This window comes from Sinohyriopsis cumingii, chromosome 2, assembly GCF_028554795.1.
Source record: "Sinohyriopsis cumingii isolate HCF-2022 chromosome 2, ASM2855479v2, whole genome shotgun sequence".
Taxonomy (NCBI): domain Eukaryota; kingdom Metazoa; phylum Mollusca; class Bivalvia; order Unionida; family Unionidae; genus Sinohyriopsis; species Sinohyriopsis cumingii.
This window is the reverse complement of record NC_142962.1, coordinates 155,120,648-155,147,945: the sequence shown is the minus strand read 5'-3', so window position 1 is coordinate 155,147,945 and position 27,298 is coordinate 155,120,648. Positions and strand designations below refer to the sequence as shown.

At 33.6% G+C, this 27,298-nt stretch overlaps 1 protein-coding gene across 1 annotated transcript; it reads left to right on the top strand.

Annotated features, from left to right (window-relative positions):
• Positions 1 to 439: 439 nt before the first annotated feature.
• Positions 440 to 20,585, top strand: LOC149806152 (trypsin-like). Its single transcript, XM_089951053.1, has 8 exons — positions 440 to 499; positions 980 to 1,045; positions 3,173 to 3,261; positions 4,039 to 4,130; positions 13,226 to 13,509; positions 16,163 to 16,302; positions 18,853 to 18,910; positions 20,313 to 20,585. The coding sequence occupies exons 2-8, from the start codon at positions 985 to 987 to the stop codon at positions 20,435 to 20,437; spliced, it is 849 nt and encodes a 282-aa protein (XP_089807179.1). The 5' UTR covers positions 440 to 499; positions 980 to 984; the 3' UTR covers positions 20,438 to 20,585.
• The last annotated feature ends 6,713 nt before the right edge of the window (positions 20,586 to 27,298 follow it).

Sequence of the window (27,298 nt, the reverse complement as noted above, 5' to 3'; positions counted from 1 at the left end):
GTCAAAAATAATAAATTTTTTGTTACCTCAGTACGAAGTTATTTCATGAACAATGGCCATATAACTTTCAGTTTAGACTTCGAGTTGAATACATTTACCGTGAGAATTCGGTATTGTGTCAAAGACCTACGTACGACAAGGTCGTTAGCGTCACACTTTTGGAAGATAACCTTTAAAGGATGTAGAATCGTGTGGGGTTTCTTAGGGAAAATTAATTGGAATGATAGATATTTCTTCCAATCTATAATTAGTATATATTAATAAAATGAATCACAAATTTAGTAAAGGCGGTCTGGGATACTTTTTAAAAAATGTATTCCTTCCTTTTCTTCAATCTTTCATTTTCTCCAATTAATTTTGGCATATTGATTTACATTTTCATTAGGTTTTTAAATCGTGACCATAAACCCAAAAAACCTCTTTCGCATGGAATAAATAGACAACCTAGCCTTACCATTTAACTCAGACCTTATCGTGTACACGAAGAGATTCGTCCGAGGTAAGTGAAGATACCGTAAATCCAAGTATGAAGAACGTCTAGTCTAATGCTCGTGCCAAGTTAACTACTTTCTTTTACACCTTTAAATCTTTTTAAAATTTGATGAGTAATTATTTCCATGTTATCTGAGAATTTTTATTATACATATATTGTTTTTACCGTGTGCCCTATTATTTGTTACAGCAGTTATATGAAATGATACGATTAGTTTTTAGGGGGGGGGGGAGAGTAGTGGGAGTGGAAGATGAGAATGAAAGCGTAAGCGAAATACTTCTAATCAAAGATTAGTAAATGGCTTGTTTGTATGGAATGAAGCAAGATTGCCTAAAATGCTTCACATTAAACCACCTAAAAAGATGTACACTCAAGAAGCTCTCTAAGGTTGGTTAATTTGGTTTTCGCTAAGTCAGACTGTTTATGATTGCTACATAACTCTATGACAAATATGCAAAAGCCAAACACAGAGTTTTATTTTTTCAGCCAAAATGCTGCTACTCTTGGTACCTCTTGGTCTTGTGACTTTAGTTGCAGCACAGGGTCCTGGAAGTAAGTTAGTGTTGAGTGTTTCTCATTCTACATGTAGCTGATACGCCCTAACAGTCTTTCTGTCGAAGAATGAAATCAAAACGAAATTATAAGAGCAACAAAGATATTTGGTTAAATAATGTATAATGTTTCTTTTTAAAGTTCTGAAGATTGTCTGAAAATTATTTATTTTTCACAAAAAACACGTGTAAAAGCTGTCTCAAACATGAATACAAAATCCCTATTCCCACGTAAACAACTTTCACCCAAACCCTAACACGCTACACTTAGATCTGCCCTCACCCAAACCCTAACACGCTACACTTAGATCTGCCCTCACCCACACCCTGACACGCTACACTTAGATCTTTCACACCCCAACCCTAACACGCTTCACTTAGATCTGCCCTCGCATAACAAGCCGGCACACATACTATTCTATGCCGTTCATTCATCATTTATTTAAAGCAAAACCTGGACGACGCTAATCTTGATGTGCATCATGCGAAGCCAATCTAGGTCCATGCTGTTTGTAGTCGGATAAATATTCTACGCTTCATTCGTGCTAATTGTAGTACCTTGTTTTAAAATAAATTGTACTTTTTTGTTACTCTCCAAGCACCACGATACCCTGATTAAAACCCACAAATATTTATGTGTCGACATCACACCCGTTTATTTCTTATAATAATTCTAAAACGGATTAGCTGTGACGAACTGAGTTGCTGATAAAATATTTCTATGAAAGGTTAGACCTTCAAATTGAATTATTGCTATTACTCTTTAAAACAAAATAAATAACCTATCACACTAAGAACGTCAGATTACGACCACCCCAAAAATATAATACATTTTTTTTTGTTCCTGACATTGTGTGTCTTCTTGACAATTAAAGCCTTTCTGGTAAAACTATTACGATTTTGACAGAAAATTTTAGTCGCTATAATTAATATTAATCTCCATAATTGTGTTCAAGGCTTAAGAAAAGAAATTCAGCAATAACTTTACAATAATATGTATAAGACGGTCTATACCGTAGGGAAAGGTTCTTAACATGACAACTGCTGGAGGTGTGAAGACCAAGTTTTCACATTAGACGAATGAAGTACCCGTATGTAAAAAATGTACTCCGAAATCAGACTACTTTTCTCAGATCTATTTGTGGTCTTAAATTTCTATAATTTTCTGTATTTGAAATGAGAAAACATACGTAATGCATATATATATGACTAGAAATGTAATACGCTTAATGTCTGAATAGAGGAGCTAGCCCTATCAAGAGTACCAGAAAAGTATATAACAAAAAAAAAATAGCAAAATAAATTTGTTTCAGATCTAATGTTCTGATATTTTCATGGTCTAGCGAACGAATTTCTTGAAAATCGATTAAAGTGGGTGGTGGGTGGGTAGGGCAGTCACATTAAACTGGCTACGACCAATCTGATTACAAATCGGGTTTGATGCAGTAAATATAGCATTATTAAGCGCTGGTCCAATAATCCTACAGATTGGTTGTGTTTTGAGTGCCAAGAAATGGCAAAAGCTACTGGTATGGAGTGGTAGCTTGTCGCGAACAATACACGCAATTTGTTTTACTCACAGAATAGCCTACAGACATAGTCTTGAAAACAGAAGTTATGAGGATCTTGGTACTCGATTAATTTTTCTTTCATTTCTGACTTCATCGGGTATTTAGATCTTTCACTAAATTATGTTGACTACATATAAATTTAACACTCTGTAGAAAGACATGATTCAACGCTCGGGAGCAATTATGTACTTAACCAATACCATGTGACCGTTTGTCCACTATGTTGAAGAATCTCATAGAAAAGACAAGTCGCTTTAAGTAGAACCGAGTCGTTTTCCACTCAAACAGTACTCAACACTGTCCTTAATGAACAGACCTTAGATCATTATTTTGTGACCATATGTAACGCAGTACCTTGCTACGATGGGACAAATGGGAGGCGATCAAGGGAGATCTGTTAGTCATTAATCAGATTGATCTGCACTGTGTATGCGAAAAAAAAAATGTTATTGATGTGTCACTAGACATTCTAGTACAAGTGGTTGTGAAAAATACTTGCTAAAGAGCCTTAAACATTAGAATAATTGCCTAACAACATGTTTTCCCCTTTAATTTAGATTTCTCATGTGGCACACCTGTTGTCCAGCCAATAACGTCGAGGATAGTAGGAGGTATCGAGGCCAAGGCTAATTCATGGCCGTATGTCGTAAGCATTGTCAAACAGGTTTCTTTTTTCCATAAGGTATAAGAAAATCAGGAAACTATCAGTCTTGTAACGTGAGCTAAAAAATACAAACCCCCCCACCAAAAAAAAACAAAAACAAAACAACAAACTCATAAAGTCAGACTTACTAACTTACGTGCATCATTAATTTAGTTCGTTCGCAAACCAAACTATTTTGCCTTAATTAATTGTAGAAATACTGTAAAGTATGCATAGATTACGCTAATGGTACAACTTGGCCGTGTTAGAAGTACATACTGTAATGTGGTACTAATTTCCTCGTGGCTTGTAAATAAATAAAGACTATTATCTTAAAGATTTTCTTGAATGTGTCACTTAGAATACTATATAATTTATCGACATCTCCTAATGCGGTAATTAAATTCGAAGAATTTAGATATAAAATAAAAACAAATGAATCGTCAAATAATACACAATAAAACGTCATCTAATGTAGATCATATATTAAATTTTATCGAGGTTTCTACAATACATTGTTTAAATAATGCTGAACATATTTATTCTTTGAGGCCACGTATACAGTATAGATAAAGGAACATCTTGAACATTTGTGTTGAAAAATATGAAAAACCACTAATTCACATACATGGATACTGCTCTCGGGCTTGTCATATTGTAATCTATTTAAGACACTTTAAAGAATGTGAAAAAATCAATTTATTTGAAACATTGGCAATTAGTTGTTTTGCTTTTACAAGTACACTATTTAAAACTTTACTGTTGCTTTATTTTACACAGACATTGTTGCTGGATGACTTGGGTTTCGTCTCTGGGAGTGCCACAATCTTAAATGACCGCATCCTTGTGACCTCAGCTCAAAATTTTAAAGGGTAAGTAGATGTATAGCATGCCAGACTTTAGAATAGTATGTCCAATATACTATTTAGAATAGTATGTCCAATATACTATTTAGAATAGTATGTCCAATATAATACTTAGAATAGTATGTCCAATATAATATTTAGAATAGTATGTCCAATATAATATTTAGAATAGTATGTCCAATATACTATTTAGAATAGTATGGCCAATATAATATTTAGAATAGTATGGTCAATATAATATTTAGAATAGTCTGTCCAATATAATATTTAGAATAGTATGTATAATATAATATTTAGAATAGTATGACCAATATAATATTCAGAATAGTATGGCCAATATACTATTTAGAATAGTATGTCCAATATAATATTTAAAATAGTATGTCCAATATAATATTTAGAATAGTATGTCCAATAAAATATTTAGAATAGTATGTCCAATATACTATTTAGAATAGTATGTCCAATATACTATTTAGAATAGTATGCCAATATACTATTTAGAATAGTATGGCCAATATACTATTTAGAATAGTATGGCCAATATAATATTTAGAATAGCCTGTCCAAATTAATATTTAGAATAGTATGGCCAATATAATATTTATAATAGCCTGTCCAAATTAATGTTTAGAATAGTATGTCCAATATATTATTTAGAATAGTATGTCCAATATAATATTTAGAATAGTATGGCCAATATAATATTTAGAATAGTATGGCCAATATAATATTTAGAATAGTATGACCAATATAATATTTAGAATAGTATCTCCAACATAATTTTAGAATAGTATGTTCAAAATAATATTTAGAATAGTATGTCCAATATAATATTTACAATACTGTGTTCAAAATAATTTTAGAATACCGTGTCAAATATAATATTTAGAATAGTATGTCCAATATAATATTATAATATTATCTCCAATATAATATTTACAATACTGTGTCCAACGTAATCTTTAGAATAGTATCTTCAAAAAAATATTTGGAATAGTATGTCCAATATAATATTTAGAATAGTATGTCCAATATTAATATTTAGAATAGTATGGCCAATATAATATTTACAATAGTATGTCCAATATGTTATTTAGAATAGCATGTCCAATATAATATTTAGAATAGTATGTCGAATATAATGTTTAGAATAGTATGTCCAATAAAATATTTAGAATAGCATGTCCAATATAATATTAGAATAGTATGTCCAATATAATATTTAGAATAGTATGTCAATATAATATTTAGAATATTATGTCCAATATAATATTTAGAATAATATGTCCAATATAATATTTAGAAGAGTATGTCCAATATAATATTTAGAATAGTATGTCAATATAATATTTAGAATGCTGTGTCCAATATATATTTAGAATAGTATGTCCAATATAATATTTAAAATAGTATGTCCAATAAAATATTTAGAATAGTATGTCCAATATTATATTTAGAACAGTATGTCCAATATTATATTTAGAATAATATCTCCAATATAATATTTAGAAGAGTATTTCCAATATGATATTTACAATACTGTGTTCAAAATAATATTTAGAATACTGTTACAATATAATATTTAGAATAGTATGTCCAATATAATATTATAATAGTATCTCCAGTATAATATTTACAATACTGTGTCCAAAATAATATTTAGAATACCGTGTCCAATATAATATTTAGAATAGCATGTTTAACATAATCTCTAGAATAGTATGTTCAAAATAATATTTTGAATAGCATGTCCAATATGTTATTTAGAATATTATATCCAATATAATATTTAGAATAGTATGTCCAATATGTTATTTAGAATAGTATGTCCAATATAATATTTAGAATAGTATCTCCAACATAATCTTTAGAATAGTATATCCAATATAATATTTAGAATAGTATGTCCAATATGTTATTTAGAATAGTATGTCCAATATAATATTTAGAATAGTATGTCCAATTTAATATAGAATAGTATGTCCATCATAATATTTAGAATAGTATGTCCAATATGATATTTAGAATAGTATGTCCAATATAATATTTAGAATAGTATGTCCAATATAATATTTAGAAGAGTATGTCTAATATAATATGTAGAAGTGTGTCTTCAATATAATATTTAGAATAAAGTGTCCAATTTAATAATTAGAATAAAGTGTCCCTTATAATATTTAGGATAGTATATCCATTATAATATTTAGAATTGTAAGTCTAATATAATATTTAAACTATAGCCAGTCTATACCTCCCCGTTTGTTTGTACCCCCTACCGATTTTAAAAACGGAAGTCTTTAATGTGATAAAAAATGCACAGTACTTAGTCAATTCATTCATTGATTTTTAACTTCTAACCTGAATGTGACCAGAGTGGCTCTGACACTGACATTCTCTGCTCCTTTCATACTTGATGGAGTTTCCATACAAAAAAGAGGCCATGCTACATACACTATTGGCAAGTTGATTTCTCATAGTTCATACTGTTCGGTATGTACCGGATAGTTCCGTTCATTGCCATAATGTTGAGAGCTTTGAGTTATAGCTTAGAGTTATATCGCTTTGCACACATGTACATATAAATTACACCGCTTGTTAAATCCACGTGAAAGGCAAATTTGTAATTGTCATTCTTTTCCTTTGCTCGATTCGACATTGTAAATATCGGATGCAGATGACATGGTATTTCCTTTTACGTATATACATGTGTAGTGGTGCATACACCACCTTATTGAAAATATACTTATCCAGGAACAGGAAATGACTAGTGAACAGGGCCTTTTGCACTCAAAACTTCCTTTTGGAATGAAACGCGTAGACGATGGCGGTGTTAGGGTTCCACCTGAGCATAATCAGGTTTGAAATTATAAATCGATAAATGAACTAAGTTCTGTGCATCTTTTATCTCCTTTGAGCTTTTCGTCTTTAAAATCGCAAGGGAGACACAAAAAAGGTATATTCAGACTCTAGTGTGCCCAATATAATATTTAGACTAGTATGTCCAATATTATATTAGAATAATGTGTCCAATATAATATTTAGATTATTATGTCCAATATAATATTTACAATATTATGTCCAATATAATATTTAGACTAGTATGTCCAATATAATATTTAGAATAGTGTGTTCAATATAATAATTAGACTTGTATGTCCAATATTATATTAGAATAATGTGTCCAATATAATATTTAGATTATTATGTCCAATATAATATTTACAATATTATGTCCAATATAATATTTAGACTAGTATGTCCAATATAATATTTAGAATAGTGTGTCCAATATAATAATTAGACTTGTATGTCCAATATATTATTTAGACTTGTATGTCCAATATAATATTTAGAAAAGTGTGTCCAAATTAATATTATCTTGTATGTCCAATATAACATTTAGAATAGTGTGTCCAATATAATATTTAGACTAGTATGATATACTATTCAGAATAGTATGTCCAATATTATATTTAGAATAATGTGTCCAATATTATATTTAAATTATTATGTCTAATATAATATTAGACTAGTATCTCCAATGTAACATTAAGACTAGTATGTCCAATATAATATTTAGAATACTATGCCCAATATCATAGTTTGATACAGCCTTCCATATGATCTCTATCGATCGTAGCATAGAAGCTTTCCTGACATGATTTAAAATTGTGTCCCGAATGCACAATAAATGACCTCTCTAATCTCTACATCATAGTAGTTTGATTAAGCTATTTTGTTGTCATTGTTGTTAAAACAAACTCGGTTAGAACAACCTGTATAATAGTAGGGTTTCCATCAGCCTTCTCTCTCTCTCTCTCTCTCTGTATTTGCTAGAGATCGACATGTATCCGTTCAAATACTGGCCTTTAATAGTAATACGATCGGCATAACAAAAGGATCTAACTTACATGCATAGAGTACCTAGGCGCAGAACGCATATGTACATTTTTCATTAAATTAGAAATGAATGTGTGCAGTCATCACGACCGAACACTTGATTGCGAAGCGCGAAATATGTACTGCATGATCACGTATGCATTGTTTGTTGCTTGTCACACACCTCTGGAATGAGATCTGGATATCCTTGGGAGTTTCATTATGTGTTTGCACAATTTTAAATCATTATATCTAGGTTTTTCTTCCGACCAATTTTGGAAAATAGTTTCAATCAGTGCTTAATATGACTGTTCAAATACGTTACGAATTTTCACAATATAAAGCTTCATTGGCTAATGTTAAAATTTCTTTCAATGCCACTACTTGAACAATTTTACATTGATACATATATATTATTTTACATAAATTATATTTATAGTGTGTCATTAGGCAAGGCACATTGCTTGCCTCAACATGATACAAATTTTAGTGTGTGCTGTGTTGTTTCAATTAATTTTAATTTAATTAAATTTAATTAAGTAATTAATCATACAATAATATTAAAGTTCTCATTTATACAAATAAATATTTTATTTGGCTAACTTAACATCATGAAGATTTCATCCCAAAATGTTGGCATGTACGTGTAGTTTTATTTAATCATTATTGTTTTCCCCAGACAACCCACTCCAGGCCCCATCCCCAAACACCCGCCTTCATAGAACATACAGTATTTTTGTCTTAATCTTTGGCAAACGAAAACTGTCATCTGTCGCCTTAAATCAATTTTAATGTAAAAGGTATCAAGAGATTCATTGCAAATAAAATCTTTTACAAATTACGTGATACAGTTGGAATGTACAATGTTGGACCAAATATCATCATATCCACCCCCTCGTGGAATAGGGTTACTATTTCGATCATACTATTTGGATAAGTCTGAGATGTAATGTACAAAGAGGTATCAATATCTGTTTCAGCTAGAATAGTTTAGATAACATGGTGCGAAGTTTGCAACAGTTTAAAACAATTGGTACCCTCACCCCTTCGAAAGGGGGGGGGATATTTTCGTCTTAATCTTTGGCTATATTTTGGCTGTCGTACATCACCTCATATCAATTTCGACGTAATATTTATCAAGGAATCGATTGGAGAAGGAATCTCTGAGATGACGCTGTGTAAGATGCGCAATATTATCAAAATATCATTGTGTGTACCCTTTTCCTTCATCTTCGGCTATTAGTAAAAATTTTGTAAAAATAATTATATGACGAATTGGTGGTTAAGCTTGAACACATGATAACGACTGCTATAATTTAAATCAAAAGTATTAGTAAAGTTGATATTGTGTCATTAAGAAAGAGAATATTAAAGGAATATATGTGCCGCGGTTAGATTAATTAGATCTCTCCATGTGAGGCCATTAGTTTTGATCATGTGACAATATGGCGTCGGCGTTCGCCTGACTTAGTATAGCGGAGTGCAAGGCAGGGAGTATATAACCAGACTAGACCTAATACAAGTTGCATTCGTCTGAGAATAAGGTCTCACTGAACAGTTTATCTGGTGAATTTTCAACCAACAATGACCAATTACAGCAAAACGAGAATAATTTTACACTGAAGATACAAATAAAAACAAACTAATGATTTTTGTAGAAAGCATACATGTGAGATTTTGACTGCAGTAATCAGGTTAATTCCTGATGCAACTGGTGTTTTATATACTGAACCAACACTGACACCAACCCCTAAATTTTACATTCATTTTTGACAAGAAATAGCTATTTTGAATATTTTCCTGTGAAAGGCAGCAAAAAGAATCAGTATGTGCCTTATGCATGAATAAAGTTCACTAGTACTATAACAAATTAGCATACCTTTTATCACCTCTCAACCATCTAGAATTTTAGATATTTACCTCTGTAGCAGACACACATAAATACGTAAGCCAAGTCGGCAGCTCATTTGCAGCCCAAGTTACGCATTTGATTTCCATGCTCATCTAACTGTGACAGGCAGTCACCAACAAGCCAACCTATTTCCAAGCCTAACTCAAAGTAAATCTAAACCACATTATAGATTTAGCTTATGTGTAAATTTATAAATGCTAGGCTTGTGATAATTACCTTCTACCTTAAAAATTGGGGGTGGGGTGGTGGTGTCAAAATATAAACTATCCAGTGAGACCTTAATTACGTCTGGTTTTATTTTGCCTGTTAAGCAGCAGACTGCTACGTCCGTACTTGTGAACAATATAAGGACGCATCGATAATTCTGCAGTTTTATAGGTAAACTGAATTTAGAAGTTATGCATTTTGCATCCTTTATCACAGTGTCACATACTACTTACTGGTCAGTGGCTGGAAAACTAACGATAACATGGCCGACGGTCTCCTAAGCACATTCCGCTTACCGCCAATACCGAATGTAACCGAAGGTAATGTCTCAGAAAACGTTAAACATTGGAAAAGACAAGTGCTGATTTACTTAACTGCAGTGGAGCAACTGATACAGATGATGAGGTACAAACGGTCATAATTTTGCATTGTGCAGGACCACATGTTTGGATATTTGTGATCAATTTGTATGGGAGGCAGATGGCGACAAACACAAACCCGGTAAGGTACTTGAAAAACTTGAGGCATATTGTAACCCCAGAAAAATGAGGTCCTGGATTCACATAGGTTCTGGAATGTACAGTACCAAGAACCTTTCGACAGCTTTCGTGAGCTTAGGATAAGGGTTTCGTCATGCAATTTCAGCGAGAAGGATAGACTGATAAGAGCTAAAATAGTTTTACTGTTAAGGGAAAACTTCAGGAACTTTTTCTCAGAAATGCAAGCTAAACCTGGACAAAACCATGCAAATATGTCGTGCATTTGAGCAGCCAAATAAACATAAAAGGAACCAAGAGACGCCGACTCTAACAGTCAAAATGTGAATAAAATAACTCAAAGAAATAAACCACAAACGCGAAGCCAAAGAAAAAGAGATACTAACATTCATCCTGGGATTGGCAAATTACGAAATAAACTGTGCTCACCAGTTCAGGTTAAAGATAGCGTTTCACTTAAGGAACGCAATTTCTGCAGACGCAAACACAAGTTTAAGAAGGAAAAGTGTCCGGCATGCAGCAAACATGCGACGTCTGCAAAGGGAGAAATCATTTCAAAGTGAAATGCAAGAAAATCCATTTAGCTAGTGCGTGTAGAACGCACGAAGGGCAAACCGACGACAATGAAAATTGGCTTAATACTATAGAAACCAGTCAGAAAAGTAGAATTTCTGCATTAATGAATGTTAGCAATTGTGAAGTACGTTTCCAGTTAGACAGCGGCGCCGTCATCAACACTCTGTGCAAGAAGTATTTTCCTAATGAACAAGTCAGGCCGACATAACTAACCTTAAAAATGTGGAATAAGTCAGAAATGAAACCATTTGGAGTAGCTGATTTGAAATTTATTAATCCGACCAATGGGGAGGAAACAACTGATACTCTTGTAGTAGTACCAAATGGTTACATGAATCTCCTAGGATAAAAAAAATCTATTCACCAAATGGGATTGATTACTGTTGACGTAGTGTCAAATTCAGATATAATGACAACGACTACACCAAGAGTCAGACCCAAGAAAAACTTCAAGGAGCATGCTTATTTGAGAGACTGTGTGCTACAAGTGAATTATTAACTCTTAACATATAGACCCTAGTCAGTGAATTTTACATTGGTTTGCGTAGTGAATATGAACTGATAATTTGACAATAGATTCAGACAGCAAAGATTTAAAGTTTAGCTTTCACTATACACTATATCCCAGTTATTTGTATTAGTCATTTAATGAGGCAGAGATAACTAGTTCTTTAAAGAAAAGGGAATGTCGAATAAAATTAATGTAGCATCTTTTGAAACAGAGCATAGTACATTCAACAAGGTGAAAGCAAATTTTTAACAATTATTACGTCCCACCATTGTACAGCATGTACAGGTGTACGGATAAGACAGTTAATCACCTATTTAGCCCGTGCAGCATGCTAGACAGGTAGGGTACGAAAATCGACTTGATAGATTTGTCTTGCCATATACTAGCAGCTATGCTAGAAATATAGTAGATTAATTACAGGGGCTAGACATGACACTAGTTGACAAGGACATAGTCTACATAATGGACAGGACTCTAACAGGGAGGTCTTATGTGGCAAGCAAGGAATATGAAAAACAAACAAAACATGGTGGAATTGCCGAACAAGTAAGGAAGGCCTGCAAAACATAGACACACGTTATGATGGGATTACTAATATTAAAATCTCTATAAACTCAGAACAGCAGAGGCAGACGTGCTACATATATGCGTCGCCCCTGAACAGCCAAAGAATGTTGAATGTCTTTGAGATCGAACGCCACGGGAAGATGGGAAACGACCCGATTTCAGAAAAATAACCCCAAGAGTATAATAATAATAATAATAATAATTACGGTGAGGATGATGATCAAGTGTGTATCCTACATAGGCAAATCTTGCGTTAACATTTTGATCAATCATCTCCCCGAGTACTGTGATAAATCTATAGCTTAGAGAGGCGTGAGGTGATCTGGTTATCTCCCGGAGTGCTATGATAAATCAATAGCTTAGAGAGGCGTGAGGTAGAACTGGTTATCTCCCTGAGTGCTATGATACATATATTGCATAGAGAGGCGTGAGGTGATCTTACTTTTCTGCAGGTTTTTTGTTATCTCTACATTAATTCAAAGGACACGTGGGCTCAGTAATCTGGCTCGTACTTCTTTCTGTACGTGCATGCAGTGTCTGCGCGCGTACGTATGACCACGCATAATGTCACGTGACTCGTTGTACTTGGATAAAGTCGTCAAACTTTTAATGTAGGTAATAATTAGGGAGTGTTTTGTACGTGTGTGCAATTTTACTTCGACACGCTCTCTCGTACAATGAAGGTAGTGAAGTGAGAATGGGACAGTTAACCAGGGCCGTAGAGAGCGATCACGGGTCCTGGGGTAAGAAACACCCGAGCCTCTCCAAGTTCTTGTTATGTATCCCCGGTTGTCCCCCCCCCCCGTCCTTCTTGGCCCTGCGGGTGACTGGGTGGTAAGTAAATCAATCACAGAGAAACAATTTTGCGTTTTGCTCTGTTTCAGATTGGTAATTCCTGCAGTGTATCAATGAACCTATATTTCATGGACCTAGCAACTTTTTCTTTCAGAAACGGCTACGTTGTTGATGACGTTGACATACCACACTGGAGAGTGTTCGCAGGGGAGCACAACATCCACATCGCTGACCCCAGTGAGAAGTATTACCACATATCACGTGTTATCCTGCACGAGGCTTACAATACAAGCAGCCTGGAGAACGACATTGCGCTAATCGTCACAAGGGAACGAATGCAGTTCAATGACCACGTGCGTGCTGTATGTCTCCCTGACGCTACTCATCAGTATACAGTAGGCGAGACCTGCTATCTCCCTGGCTGGGGAAGTACTGCCTGTAAGATTTTAAGAAAGTGCATGCCAGTCTGGTAGAAAATAACATTTCATCAGTTTTACTGGGATTTAATTTTATTCGTCACTGGTTAAACCAGACTTTGAAGAGTTTCAAATTCTGTTTAAGACATTAATGTATATCGTGTATATATCCACCATTTGGTATAGGTGGTGCTCTACAGTTTTGTATTTTGCATAAGGGTTAGGATTTTAAAGAAAAAGAATTTCCCCGGCTTTCCTCACTGGTTATACTGGCTATTTAAAAAAGACCTTGTATATCTTAGGTACAATTAAAAGAACCTTTAATTCCCTTTAATTTGGTGTATGATTGATGGGTGTACTATGGGTTATAGAGTATACAGCTTGGCCTTACTTTAAATGTACACCTTTCAAAAAAGTGCTTGCTCTACTTGGTCATTTTCACTTCCTGAACTTAAGAGGTAAATTGTATAAAAAAGAGCCGATAACTTTTTTTTACATTTTATATATTTGATAATTCATTCATTGCACTTTCAGAAGCTGGTATTGTCTAGTCTGGCAAAATTCATTTTCCCTATTTTAATAGCTGCTATGTATAGTGTACTTTAGACTAATTCAGGCTGACTTTTTAACACAAGGGAGCAGTCATTTTAGTAAGCAGTGTGCTTAAATCATGTAAAATTTCCAAAAGTACAATATCCAAAGAAATATCATCCACATTACATTACTGTAGCATATAGGTATGCCAACATTCTCTCCACTGCGCATGTTTTAAATACGAACTACTTCACCTTACATACGTCACTCTCTCTAAAGTACATATTAATTGGTGAGCGCCCCCATATTGTGTAATGACATGGAAGACATCCTGACCAATGTACGCATGTTCAAAGACTACCGTTTCCTAGATATTTCCGACGTAACTTAAAAGATGATATTGGTCTATAATTTGTAGGGTTTGCCATACGCACTTTATTGAAAGTGGCATGCCAGTTGCAGATTGTCAGATCTTATGGAAGCAATGTTGTTCAAAAATTTGTTTAAACGTTTGCTACAAAAATCACAGAAGATGCAGCTAATTTGGGCACAAGCACTTGCATTAGGAGTTGGAATCATGTTTATAACGTCAAGTATATCTGGACAAACTAAAGAGTTTGGTTCGTGCCGCTCTGGATTGTTGGTGACTTAACACAAGTATCATCTGCATTTAAGTGGAAACGTCATTTAAATAGGTAACTTCTTTCAAATCTCTACACTATCTTGTTTTATGTCTGTCAACAGATTTAGAAACCAAAGGAGGAATAATGAGTTATATGGGACCCAAAATATTATCTTATGTACTCGCTTGTATGTCATCTGCAAACGTTATAGACACACATATGCTTTCACATAAAGTGCTTCACGTGTTTTGATTTGTCCATGTTTCCCAAACCCGTTATTGCATTTTCTTCATTCTTGGAGTGAATCATTCATTATCAAGCTAAGACGATTCATTGTGATCCACGCGCAATCATCACTTTGACTGTTGCGTCGAGGTCACAGATATACAAATTGTTTTAAAGTTGAATTTGAAATTTTCCATTTTCTGATTTAAAAGCCTTTATAAATTTTTTGATAAATTCGAGAATCAAAATGAAGTTCAGGCAATTTCATTCTGTGATGTACTCTCTAAACCATTTGTCTTTGCAGTGACGGTTAACACTTTGTATAACATTGCTTTGATAGTGAAATGGACCTGCTTTCCATGGCCGTCTTGCTTGGTGTGTTTCTGAGAATCTGCTAATATAATAATACTAGCCATCTTTCGGTTTTCTAATAATGTGAGGTATAGAAACTCAAAATATTAGTTTGTGTTACTCATTAGCCAATTGATCATTGTAGATTTCCATGACTTATGCAGTCATGAGCTTCTTTGCGGATCTTTCTTTCGCATTGATAACTAATTAAGCTCTGCAAGGTTTTAGTAATTTCAGTTCGTAATCGATATCGTTCTACCAGAAGCGCTTATTTTTCTGTCAGCTCTCGTTATACATGCATCAACCGATTATGCCAGAACGCCAACCGAAATATGGTACTACTTGTGATCAGAAATATGGTTCGGTTCACTAGACTACTTAGTGAAATTTGTTTAGTTAGTGCCACGGTAGCTCATTGGTTAGAGTTCTAGAATCACGACCAGAGAGATGTCGTAAAAACGCCAATCAATAATCAAGCATCAGTTGAATTGTAGACAAGATTTCGTTTCTCTTTAAAATAGCAAATATCACCAACACATAAAATAGCAAATATCACCAACACATCCGAGCAACAATGAAATGTTAAAACTGTCTGGTCACAGTGTCAAAACGCACTCTTGTTTAATGACGAAATTACCTACATGTACGAGTCGCTTTTCTGTCTGTTGAATAATTTGTACAAAAAAGAAAACCACTGCATCTACATTGGAATCCACATTACGTTTTTATCCCAACATTTAGGTTGAAGAATTATGATTTTGATAATGATACATGTAGATAGATGTTCCTGTATTTGTGCATTTTTTTCGGTCTGAAAATACGATACGATCAACGGGTTGAAACTTATTATCGTTTGGCCCACTTGCATGTTAGTATTTTCTATTCGCATTATTTTCTCGTTTTAATGTTTATCATGTCAAAGAATCGTTTAATTCTTTGTAGCTAGTGGAAACGAAGAGGTGTTGAACCAGATAGATCTTCCGATCGTATCAGACAATATCTGCCTGCAACATTTCCCAGACTTTTTAGTTGGCACAGAATTATGTGCGGGTTATGAAAATGGAACGAAAGACTTCTGTGGCGTGAGTATACATGATTCAGAGAAATTACATTATTTGTGTTTTCTACCACAACCATATACACGGATGTTTGATGAGGTTTATCAAACTATTCATTTACAGGTGTTACGTCCGCTGATTTTTCCACCAGAATTATCTTTCGGCAGCATTATTTTACCAAGGATTGCTGGATTTTTAAAATAAAAATAAAAAATACATGCAACTTTAATTAAGACCTTGATTGAGGTTGAGTTCTTGCGTTTCACTACAGCTTTTACATGGTTTACGGTCCTTGATTGCCTGACTTCCTGACTTGGGCTTCTTCAGCATTTTTCAACCAATGAATGATTGATTTCGGCTGAATTTCGATTGCGGAGCTATATTGATGAGATTTGCAATGAGCTTGATTTCAGATAGTCCACGACATCATCTAGGAGAGATCTGGTTTTTGATGTTCCATAATCCATTGGTTTTTGAAGGATAACTTGGAATTTTGGTTTTTAGATTTGTTTTAAATCTTAATAATATTGAATCCTTTTTTGGTTAGGGTTTCGAGCATTTAAAGTCAATTCTTAGAGGAGTTAAGGACCCTGAATACACATTTTCCTAACTTTGGTTTACTACTACAGGTTCTACTGTCTAAAACCCTTTCAAGCATATTGCAGTGCGCGGACTGTTTGCCATGCACCCGCCTAATAGTTCAAATTATTTAATCATTGTCCGTGAGCGTTATGAATATTGAAACCTGAATCGCATAGCTACGATGCAGTACGAAATCTTTAGAATTCAGTGTTCGTGCCAATACGCCGTCTAGCCGGAAAGAGCGATGGTTACTGGCTTCTTTCGTTTCTTCTTCCCAAGTTGCCTAGTTTAATAGGTACAAATATCACAAGCTATATTACTCAAAATGTGTATAATATTTACGTAATATCAAAACAACAAAAATCCAGTTGAAGAAATAAAATAAAAAACATTTGATTCCGCTGTAGTATCATGGAGGTATTGTTGTAGTTCTTTGGATTCTCCCTTACTTGGTCGGATCACCTTTATTCTTTCATGCTTTCGTGTGCATGCCAAGCAAGAAACGAGCTACAATCTGTTGAGAAATATTGCTTTTTCTCAGCGGATATTTCAAAATCACTAGATATTGTGAAATTACTTTCATTACCAAATTTGCTATCAAGCCCCTGAGTGGCTCTGTGGCTAATGATGGGGTATAACGATGTCTCTTCCAAACTACACATTTAACAGGGGTATTAACCCTGTAAACTATTCACCAACATGTTTAAAATATAACCGTTCCTAAGTATCATTTAAATCCGTGCCTGTAAAACATTGATATAATTTTTATGTAAAATCATTGAGTATTTTTGAGTTGCGACTACCCCGGATCTTGTAGGTTACTTGGTGTAAGTTCGGTTTCAAGGATTTCAAGTTTCTTTTCTCTTTCACTCACAGATTTTTTAAGGATTGTGTGTACTGTGTTTAATTAATTTTGAAAACATGGTTTATTAACATTTTTGTTCTTTATTTTCTTACGTCACTAATGATTGATCAGTGGAACTTCATCACTGATCCAGAGATTATAGACGCGAGAGCCTACTGTTGATGTTGTTGTTGTTGCTGTTGTTGTAGGGTTTAACGCCATTTTTCAGCACACGATAGGCTATACATGGCGGCCAGTATTAATGGTGGAGGAAGAACCTGGGAAATCCCCGGAAAGAACCACCGACCCTCGAGAAGCTACTGGCAAGCTTTCTCACATATGCACATTGGCCGAATCCGAGACTCGAGCCCATGCAGACAGAGGTGAGATGGCAGTGATCCGTAACGGAGAGCGCTTTAGACCACTCGGCCACTCGGGGCCCCGCCTACTGTTGAAACAATGTTTATATATATTTATTCGTGCGCCATGGGCGGATCACAATTTGATATATTAACAGTATTGGTATATCAAGTTGCTTTATACCAACAATTTAAAGCCATGATATTGTTAATGTGCACACACACACACACACACACACACACACACTTTAGAAAGAACAGCTATGTGGGTTGAATATTTATATCATAAGTCATATTTATATTCTAATTTTAAAGGTATCTTTTTATTTTCAATTACGAAGACTCACAGGAGGACTTAGTTTTAAGTTTGGCATTAGATATGAAGAGAAACACGGATACAGTTTTTATAATTTTGGTTTCGGGAATCTATGACTACCTTCGATAGGTACGTAGTCTTCAATAGCAGTGGATCAAGACAGAATCGTGATTTTAGGGGTGGGGTAGATGAGGTAGGTGGGGTGACGGATGGGTGGGTGAGTTGGAGCGTATTCTGCGAGTTAACTGAGTCAGAACGATGATGTGTAAGGGATATATATATATATATATATATATATATATATATATATATATATATATATATATATATATATATATATATATATATATATATAAACGATGGGAAGTGGAGTGATTTAAGAGTCTATTGAGTTAAAGCGCCTGAGCACCCCATTGCATGTGTCATTGTTTACTGTATCAGTTTCGATTCATGTTTTAAATATTCTATTTCAGGATGATATTGGTAGTCCTTTGTTATGCAGAGACCAAAATGGTCAATGGTACATTCAGGGTAAGCGGATGAATATTTAATTTCATGGAAAGACCTTTTAAACAGAGAATGGATGGATTCCTTAAGAATTAAACAGCATATTTTGGTAACTGAGTACTGTAGAGGTCTTTTTCTTTAAATATCACTGAGTACAGTGAATTAAGGCAGCTCATAAAAATTGAATCATGTTTGGAGCAGAAAGCATAAATGAAGATTACCAGACATATTTAATGAGAATATTCAAACGCACAATTTAATCCTTCTTCATTTGGATCAGTTCATGCGAGAGACGATCTTGTGAGCACGTTATATCCTTGTCCTGTCAGGTGGAAGTTCTAGGAACGTGCTGGATTCAAAGATTATTTCAAGATCTTGGGATGCAATTTTCTTTTGTTGTTGAAGGTGTATTGAGAAGCAAAAATAAGGACCAGTTATAAAGTCTTAACTCAATTGATAATCAATGAATATGGCAATTAATCGATCAATGACTACGTCAATCCACCAGCAAACAAACCAAAGTAAAACCAACTAATTGTTATGGTCATTTTGATAGAAATTCGTGTAAAGGTCTTTTCTAAGAAGATAGTAATAATACAATGGCTCTTATTAAAATCACAGCAGCAATTTCATGAACTACCGTAAGTACTCGCTTATAAGTCAAGTCAAGCAACCAAAAAAAAAAAAAAAAAATCCCTATCTACCGTAGCATAATACGCCTGCAGATCAGTATCTTTGTTCTACTGGTTACTCATACAACCTGCACAGACTCAGATCTGCTGCGCAGTAGGCGACGCCAGATCCAGGTCTGTGCAGTTTGCAAGTGGACTCGTCTTATAAGCGAGTACATACGATTATAGAACATAATTCAGAGTACTAATAGTTGTATTTAAATATCTCGCGTTGAATACTAGCAAAAGAAAAGCGTGTGGACTGCTCGCATACGCCCCCTGAAAATTATAGAACTCTCCCTACACAAGTAACACCAATTCATAAACAACAATAATGGGTCTAGCTCGTCAAAATTAAAAGGGCGATGATCCATCCAGCTGCAACGATTTCATAGTATAGTTATCATTTACATTATTTTAAACATGGACGCCCGCACGAAAACACACAAAAGTTAAATAACGGGTTCAGAATTTATATATCTGCTTTAAACAAGACATGTTCATATCACATGTACAAACACGATCTCTCAATCATAATGGCAAATATATGCACTGAGTGTACAGGCGTCACGTGATGTACATTAGTGGTTTGCCTGCTTGTTTACTAACAAAGACCGATTGCTTAATATGAAATATTTATAACGATTACAATTGTAAATATTTATAAATTATTACATCAATTGCTATATTTTAAATCTTTATAAATAATTCCACACTATTAATTTTATTTTAAATATTTAAATAACTTTCCTTAGGTATCGCTTCCTCTGGCGGGGATTGCAAGCTTCACAATGAACCTGGAGTGTTTGAAGATGTTACAAAATACAGCGACTGGGTAAAGAAGACAATGCAGTCGTCCGGTCACCCCTATCCGTATTAAATGCCAAAGATCGATCAACCACCCTTTACAGAGGCCTAATTGTGTCCGTCAGTCATTATGATTAGATGCATTCATTTGAGATTTTATATTTAATGTAAAGATTGAGGTTGGCGGGTTTCAGATTAAAGTTTTAGTATATACGAGTTTACGATGAGTCTGTATGTGTATTTGTGTCACATTGATTCTCATTCACACATTTTGGAAGGGAAAATGTAAATTGTGTTTCCCTTTCTCCTTCAAAGCTATATACGCACATTATCTAATATTTATGTTTAAGACTGTTAACAAATAAGTCACAGGCCTCCATACAACGTGTATATAGTCCGAATAACCGATCTCGTATTACAATGACGTTTTCAAACTGATTTTATATTATTGATAATGCACCACAAACAACGTAAGGAAAATGATTAAACAATGTAAGACGTCAAAATCACTAAATATTTTGTTTCAAGATCTGTAGTCGTATTTATCATGTGATTATATAATCTTACACATATGTTTATTCTGTGCAAACATTGTCCAAAATACGTTTAATACTTTTTCTTATTTGCTTGGAAGGGCGAAACAGTAATGATTCAACTCAGATTTCCTACAAAATCTGCATTAGTTTAGGTCCTAGATAGATCAGGTTTGGGGTTATGCACAACAAGGTGATTATGATGCACCGCGCTATAAATCTTTCATATCTTCTTTATTTTTCATTGTATAAACTCCTTCGAAGTCAAACCCTAAACAAAGCACTCTACGTGTGCATTACATGTACAATAGGAGCGAATAACAATTCGTACAAATGGAGTGTACATTGGTGTATGTTTAACTGAAAATCATATTTTAAACTCACATGCAGGAACTAATAATTCATAATTTTTGGAAGTTTTGTTGGGTAGATTTTGAACATGCCTTGAAACTGCTATATCTTAATAAAATAATTAGAATATATATTTAATCGCCCCAACCCCGTAATTTTCGAATGATCTAAACGGCGTAGCTGATAATCTCTTACTGTGTACGTACATTTTCTTGTTACTTAGCTGGATGAAAGTTTGTAAAAATTTCCTTCACCGTGAAAATAATCTTTATATATAAATCGTGATTATATGTAAGTAACAATTAGGGAGTACGGAGAATAATTGGGGGAATTGACTGGAGTTTAAAGATTTTATTGTGACACTGCATATTATAAAACAGTGATGCGATGCACACTTTAAATCTTTAGATGATATTTACTGGAGTGCTATGTTACATTACACATGCGCGCGCGCGCGCACACACACACACACACACACACACACACACACACACACATATATATATATATATATATATATATATATATATATATATATATATATATATATATATATATATATATATATATATATATATATATATATATATATATATATATACTCACCCTTAACGAACATTGTCATCTCAACCTCTTTCGACGCGGGTTGATAGTTTGAACATAATTTTCACTAAACGGCTCAGATATTCAGAATTGACAGGATTTGCGTGAATTTTTAAATGACATGAATTGTTTAAACAATTGGTTCTGTAAGAAAAAGACCATTTAAGCTTTAAAAATAGGGGAGTGAGAAGAAAGCTAGTAATTTTTAACCGCAGATTAAGTCCTCTAAATAAATTTACTTAGAGGAGCAAATGGATAATGTCACTGAACGTTTATTTGACATTGTACATACTGAACTCGAACATAAAATAAGCGAAAGTGCAAGACTGATATTTGATAATCTTGAATATTGAAAGTGGCATAAAGATAGATGTAAAGGACCCATACATAGGGTAATCTGACTGAGCTTGGATAAACCCAAAATATACCGATAATAAAGCCTTTCTGTTCATGCATTGGAAAAAAATTGTTACTTTAAAACCGATCATCGAATACTCCAAAAGATACAATTGGGAGAGATATAGTGATTCATGAGACAGATATAGGTATAAATAGAGAACATTTGAACAGTTGAAATGAATTTGATATATATGTAAATAGGATTGATATGTAAATAGGACTGATATGTAAATGGGATTGATATGTAAATGGGATTGATATGTAAATGGGATTGATATGTAAATAGGATTGATATATTACAGTAGAGAGAAGAGGTAAAACAGGAAAATTAAATGAAATCAGAAAACCGAAAGATATTCAAAAACTTTCGACACGGTAATCATGTTGCAATGTGGTGCTTCTGAAAACTACAAAATGGAAAATATCTGAAGAAATTCTATCTGCGATTTCTTGGTACCTCGAATCGAGGCACAAAAGATACAAACTAAGAGCTTAATGAGGTGCATACAGTATTTACGTTGTTATAATTCTTTGTGAAAAATTGGTGTCTCGGGACTAAGAAAGAAGATTTGAAAAACCGTATGTGTTCCAAGAGAAAAGACGAAAAGCATTTTCACTCAAGAAACAGGGTACGATTACGAGAAAGAAATAAAAAGAAGAAAGCTAGAGGCTGCTAACCACACTCAGAAAAAGTGCGTAATCAGGAATATTTACCAAATATTTAGAATACACAGAGGTACACTATATTATTAGTTTTTTCTTTTATATTTTTGGTGTGGGAGTTTGAGGATGCTCTCGTTGTTGAAGGCTGAGAAAAGATAGCAAAGGATATTGCTAATTCGCCTAATGAAAATGTAATTCAAGCCATGATTTAAATCTTGCTATGAACCTTTCATCTCTATGCTGATTATTAAATTTGAATTTTATCACGAACTCCAGTACAATTAGTCAAGTACTTAAGATAGGAGAGGGTGAATGGTTGGAACTGGTGACAATCATTCACAGGATGAAGAAGAACAACGGAATATACAGTAATATTTACATTTATTGATTATAACACTAATAACACACAAACACTTACACATTCCCACTAACACTACCTCTCGTAATAAAAGTAAAATGTTAAATGAAATAAGGTTAATATGTATATATTGGTTCAAGTCCTGTTATTCAGCTGTCTTTGAATTGTACAGTTTTATCAATGCACTATATTAGGAACTCACCTAAGTCAATTTTCCCATTTACATCCTGGTCCAAATATCATTCCACAATTTGGCCCCATGAATTTACAGTTTATCTTCCATAAGTCACCAATATGTATATTTACGTATTCCTCAGACCGCTCTTGTGGCCCAAGTGGTTTGAGCATCCGTCTACGATGTGGGAGGTCGCGGGTTCGAACCCCGGCCGAGTCATACCAAAGATTTATTAAAATGGTACTAACAGCTGCCTCGCTAGGCGCTCAGCATTAAGCGGTTAGTGTTAGGACTGGTGGACCTGGTGTCAGAATAATGTGACTGGGTGGGACATCATGCTACATCTCTGCGGCATTTTGCCCCAGTGCTAGAAATCACTATAAACTGCCACACTTCAGACATCCTAATGATGTGATTTAATTTTTTTAAAGCTACATTAACAGTCTAAGTCACACACACACACACACACACACACACACACACACACACACACACAAACACACGCGCAAGAACGTATTCTTCACCAAATAACAGCTAAACGCGACCACAATTGAACGCTATGAACTTTTCCAGAATTCGACACTTTATCTTTGCTTTCATGCTCATATTTCGAATCCACCGGCCAGGACGCTCGGTGAGGCCATTATGCAGACGCACACTACCACCTACAATTTACCTTTCACTGGCCAAAACGCTCAACGAGGTAACCGTGGGTCATACCTTTTTGCACATGAAAGAAAGAAAACAAACATTTTGCTGTCTAAATACACGCAACAGTTTCCTTTCTGGTTGAAATAGTCTGACAATGCCTTAAATAGTCTGACAGTGCCAGTAGTCTGACAATGCCCTAAATATATGACAATAATTCTGCTCTGAGCAGCTCAAAGTCAATTGTCACAGCTCTAGGTCAATTGTCACAGCTCTATGTCAATTGTCACAGCTCTAGGTCAATTGTCACAGCTCTAGGTCAATTGTCACAACTCTAGGTCAATTGTCACTGCTCTAGGTCAGTTGTCACAGCCCTGGGTCAATTGTCATGGCGAGTATATTGCTGCTATGAATTGGTAAAAGGTCGCTATAGCCAAAATGCCGCAACTTTACTTACCTTATGAAATGTAGGACAATAAAGGTACCATTAGGTAAACTGATGATTGGATTCCTTTAAGAACATTTACTGACGAAGATGTAGACCATATGTCAGAGAATAATTCAAATATAAATATTAAAATTTCATTGTGATTCATGAGGAGATACTAAAAATCTTTAAGTGACTGTTTGTTTTGGTTTGTTTGACTTTTGTTTTTGCATTATTTTTAAAGTTATGGATAAGGTATTCAGACCCAACCCCAGACCTCCATTGAGCCATGCATACATACATACATACGTACGTATGTATATACATACATACATGCATACATACATACATACATACACATGCATAGAGGTCCCGTCCTACACACATATTTACATTTGGACTTTTATCTGGAAAAGGATTTTCATTATGCGCTTATGTCAGTATCCGACCAATCCGCTAAAACGGACGGGATTTATACCAGATTTGGACAGAATAACTAAGAAATATGGTATTAGGAGTGTTCTTTTAGACAATGCAGTAAGAGTACAAAAAGAAGGAAAAATTGTTTGGAATCGACATATTATTGATATTATTCAAAACCATGAAGAAACTACCTGGAGAGCAAATATGGATCTAAAAGGTGATTTAATTCACTTCAGAAACATTCATATGGACTTAAAACCAAGTAGCATATGGTTTCTTGGGCGTATATTTCCATCCATGTTATGGCCTCTCTCTGAAGTAGTGAAACTATATATCATGCCTGTTGGTAAAGTTATCCATATGCAAGCTCTGTGGAAAAGAGTGACGACAGAGCGAAACATCTTATTTTAGGTTGCGACATGCTGCTTGAAGAACGAAACGTTTTCTTTGAGAGAGTGATTGACTCTTAAGAGGTGACAGACGGGGTTAACTTATTCAATCAAGAAGACCATATATTGTTGGAGACACTTCTTGGAAGCAGGGTTGACTGCATGTCGTCTCTTGACGATGAGGCATGGGATAAACTCATGTTGGTGACGGCAAACAGTATAGCTTCATTTTCCAATAAAATGTATGCCCTACTACCAACCAACATGTCCAAACATAACATCAATAATAAGTAGCAAATTATCATTAAAAATAAAAAATTAAAGGCCAACGTCTTCTCGTAAAATCCGCAAATTTTGATGTATGACAGCTGTATACAGTATATATATATATATATATATATATATATATATATATATATATATATATATATATATATAAATATATATATATATATATATATATATATATATATATATATATATATATATATATATATATATATATATATATATATATATATATGTGTGTGTGTGTGTGTATGTACGTATGTAATTGTGTATATATATATATATGTATATATATATATCTATATACATGTATCTTTGTATATATATATATGTATATATATATCTATATACATGTATCTTTGTATATATATATATGTATATATATATGTATATATATGTATGTATATATATGTATATATATATGTATATATATGTGTGTATATATATATATATATATATATATATATATATATATATATATATATATATATATATATATATATATATATGTATATATATATATATATATGTGTATATGTATATATATATATATATATATATATATATATATATATATATATATATATATATATATATATATATATATATATATATATATATATATATATATATATATATATATATATATATATATATATATATATATATGTGTGTGTGTGTGTGTGTGTGTGTGTGTGTGTGTGTATATTTCCTAGAGATTTCTATATGGTTTTCTGTATTTATATATCTCATCTTGTAAATGCATTAGTTGACGGTGTATTTGTCTTGTTTGCGTTCTCGTCTATGCTGTGTCTCATAATCTTATGATAGGTACAATCCGTATCTTAGTAACCTGACCTAATCTTTGTTGAAGAGGTAATGAAGTCATTTAGACAGTCAGTCATAGATAAATGCATGCACGCACGCATACGCGCACACAAGTATATATATGCATAAATACATGTGTCATATAGAAAGAACTACATATATAATTACACTGTTATAAGTTTTCCATTTCCTTTTCGTTACTATTTCAAAGTTAATGTTAAGCACATACCAATACAGACGTATTAACATTTCGAAATATTATCGTCATGAAGCAATTGTTAAAAGATCAGTGCCATGCTCAGCCAAATGACTGCAGATTTGCATAATTGCAGGTATTGAGATATGTTATTTTCTCAATACGGTAGCTGACACAGACTGCTGTTATATTTTTTTTCTCACTTTTTTGTTGTATTTTATAATCTTGTATTATCCTGAATTTGATTAACTTGATGTAATCTCTTGAAGTTGACAGTCAGTCAGTCAATCAGTCAGTAAGACAGACAGTCAGTCAGACATACATACATACATACATGCATACAGATCCCATCATATATATATATATATATATATATATATATATATATATATATATATATATATATATATATATATATATATATATATATATATATATATATATATATATCACAAATTCCAGCTAGGTATTTGAATCTCGGTTGAACCTTAGTTCAGGATTTGTACTGAGATAAAGGAAAACAGAAATCATGTATATGAATAAGCATGATTGCCAGTTTGATATTTGAAACTCAATTTATGTATTGTCCTTAAGGAAAAAACTCATTTGGATTGCTCAGCACAAAATCTTTGGTTTAGTCTCATACCGAATGA

What these genes read in the sequence shown, in the direction of transcription:
- LOC149806152 (XM_089951053.1), top strand. Translation starts at nt 985, where the DNA reads ATGCTGCTACTCTTGGTACCTCTTGGTCTTGTGACTTTAGTTGCAGCA. An exon ending in TGGCTGGGGAAGTACTGCCT is followed by an intron (nt 13,510 to 16,162) that starts GTAAGATTTTAA and finishes AATTCTTTGTAG; the next exon opens with CTAGTGGAAACGAAGAGGTG. An exon ending in TGGTCAATGGTACATTCAGG is followed by an intron (nt 18,911 to 20,312) that starts GTAAGCGGATGA and finishes AACTTTCCTTAG; the next exon opens with GTATCGCTTCCTCTGGCGGG.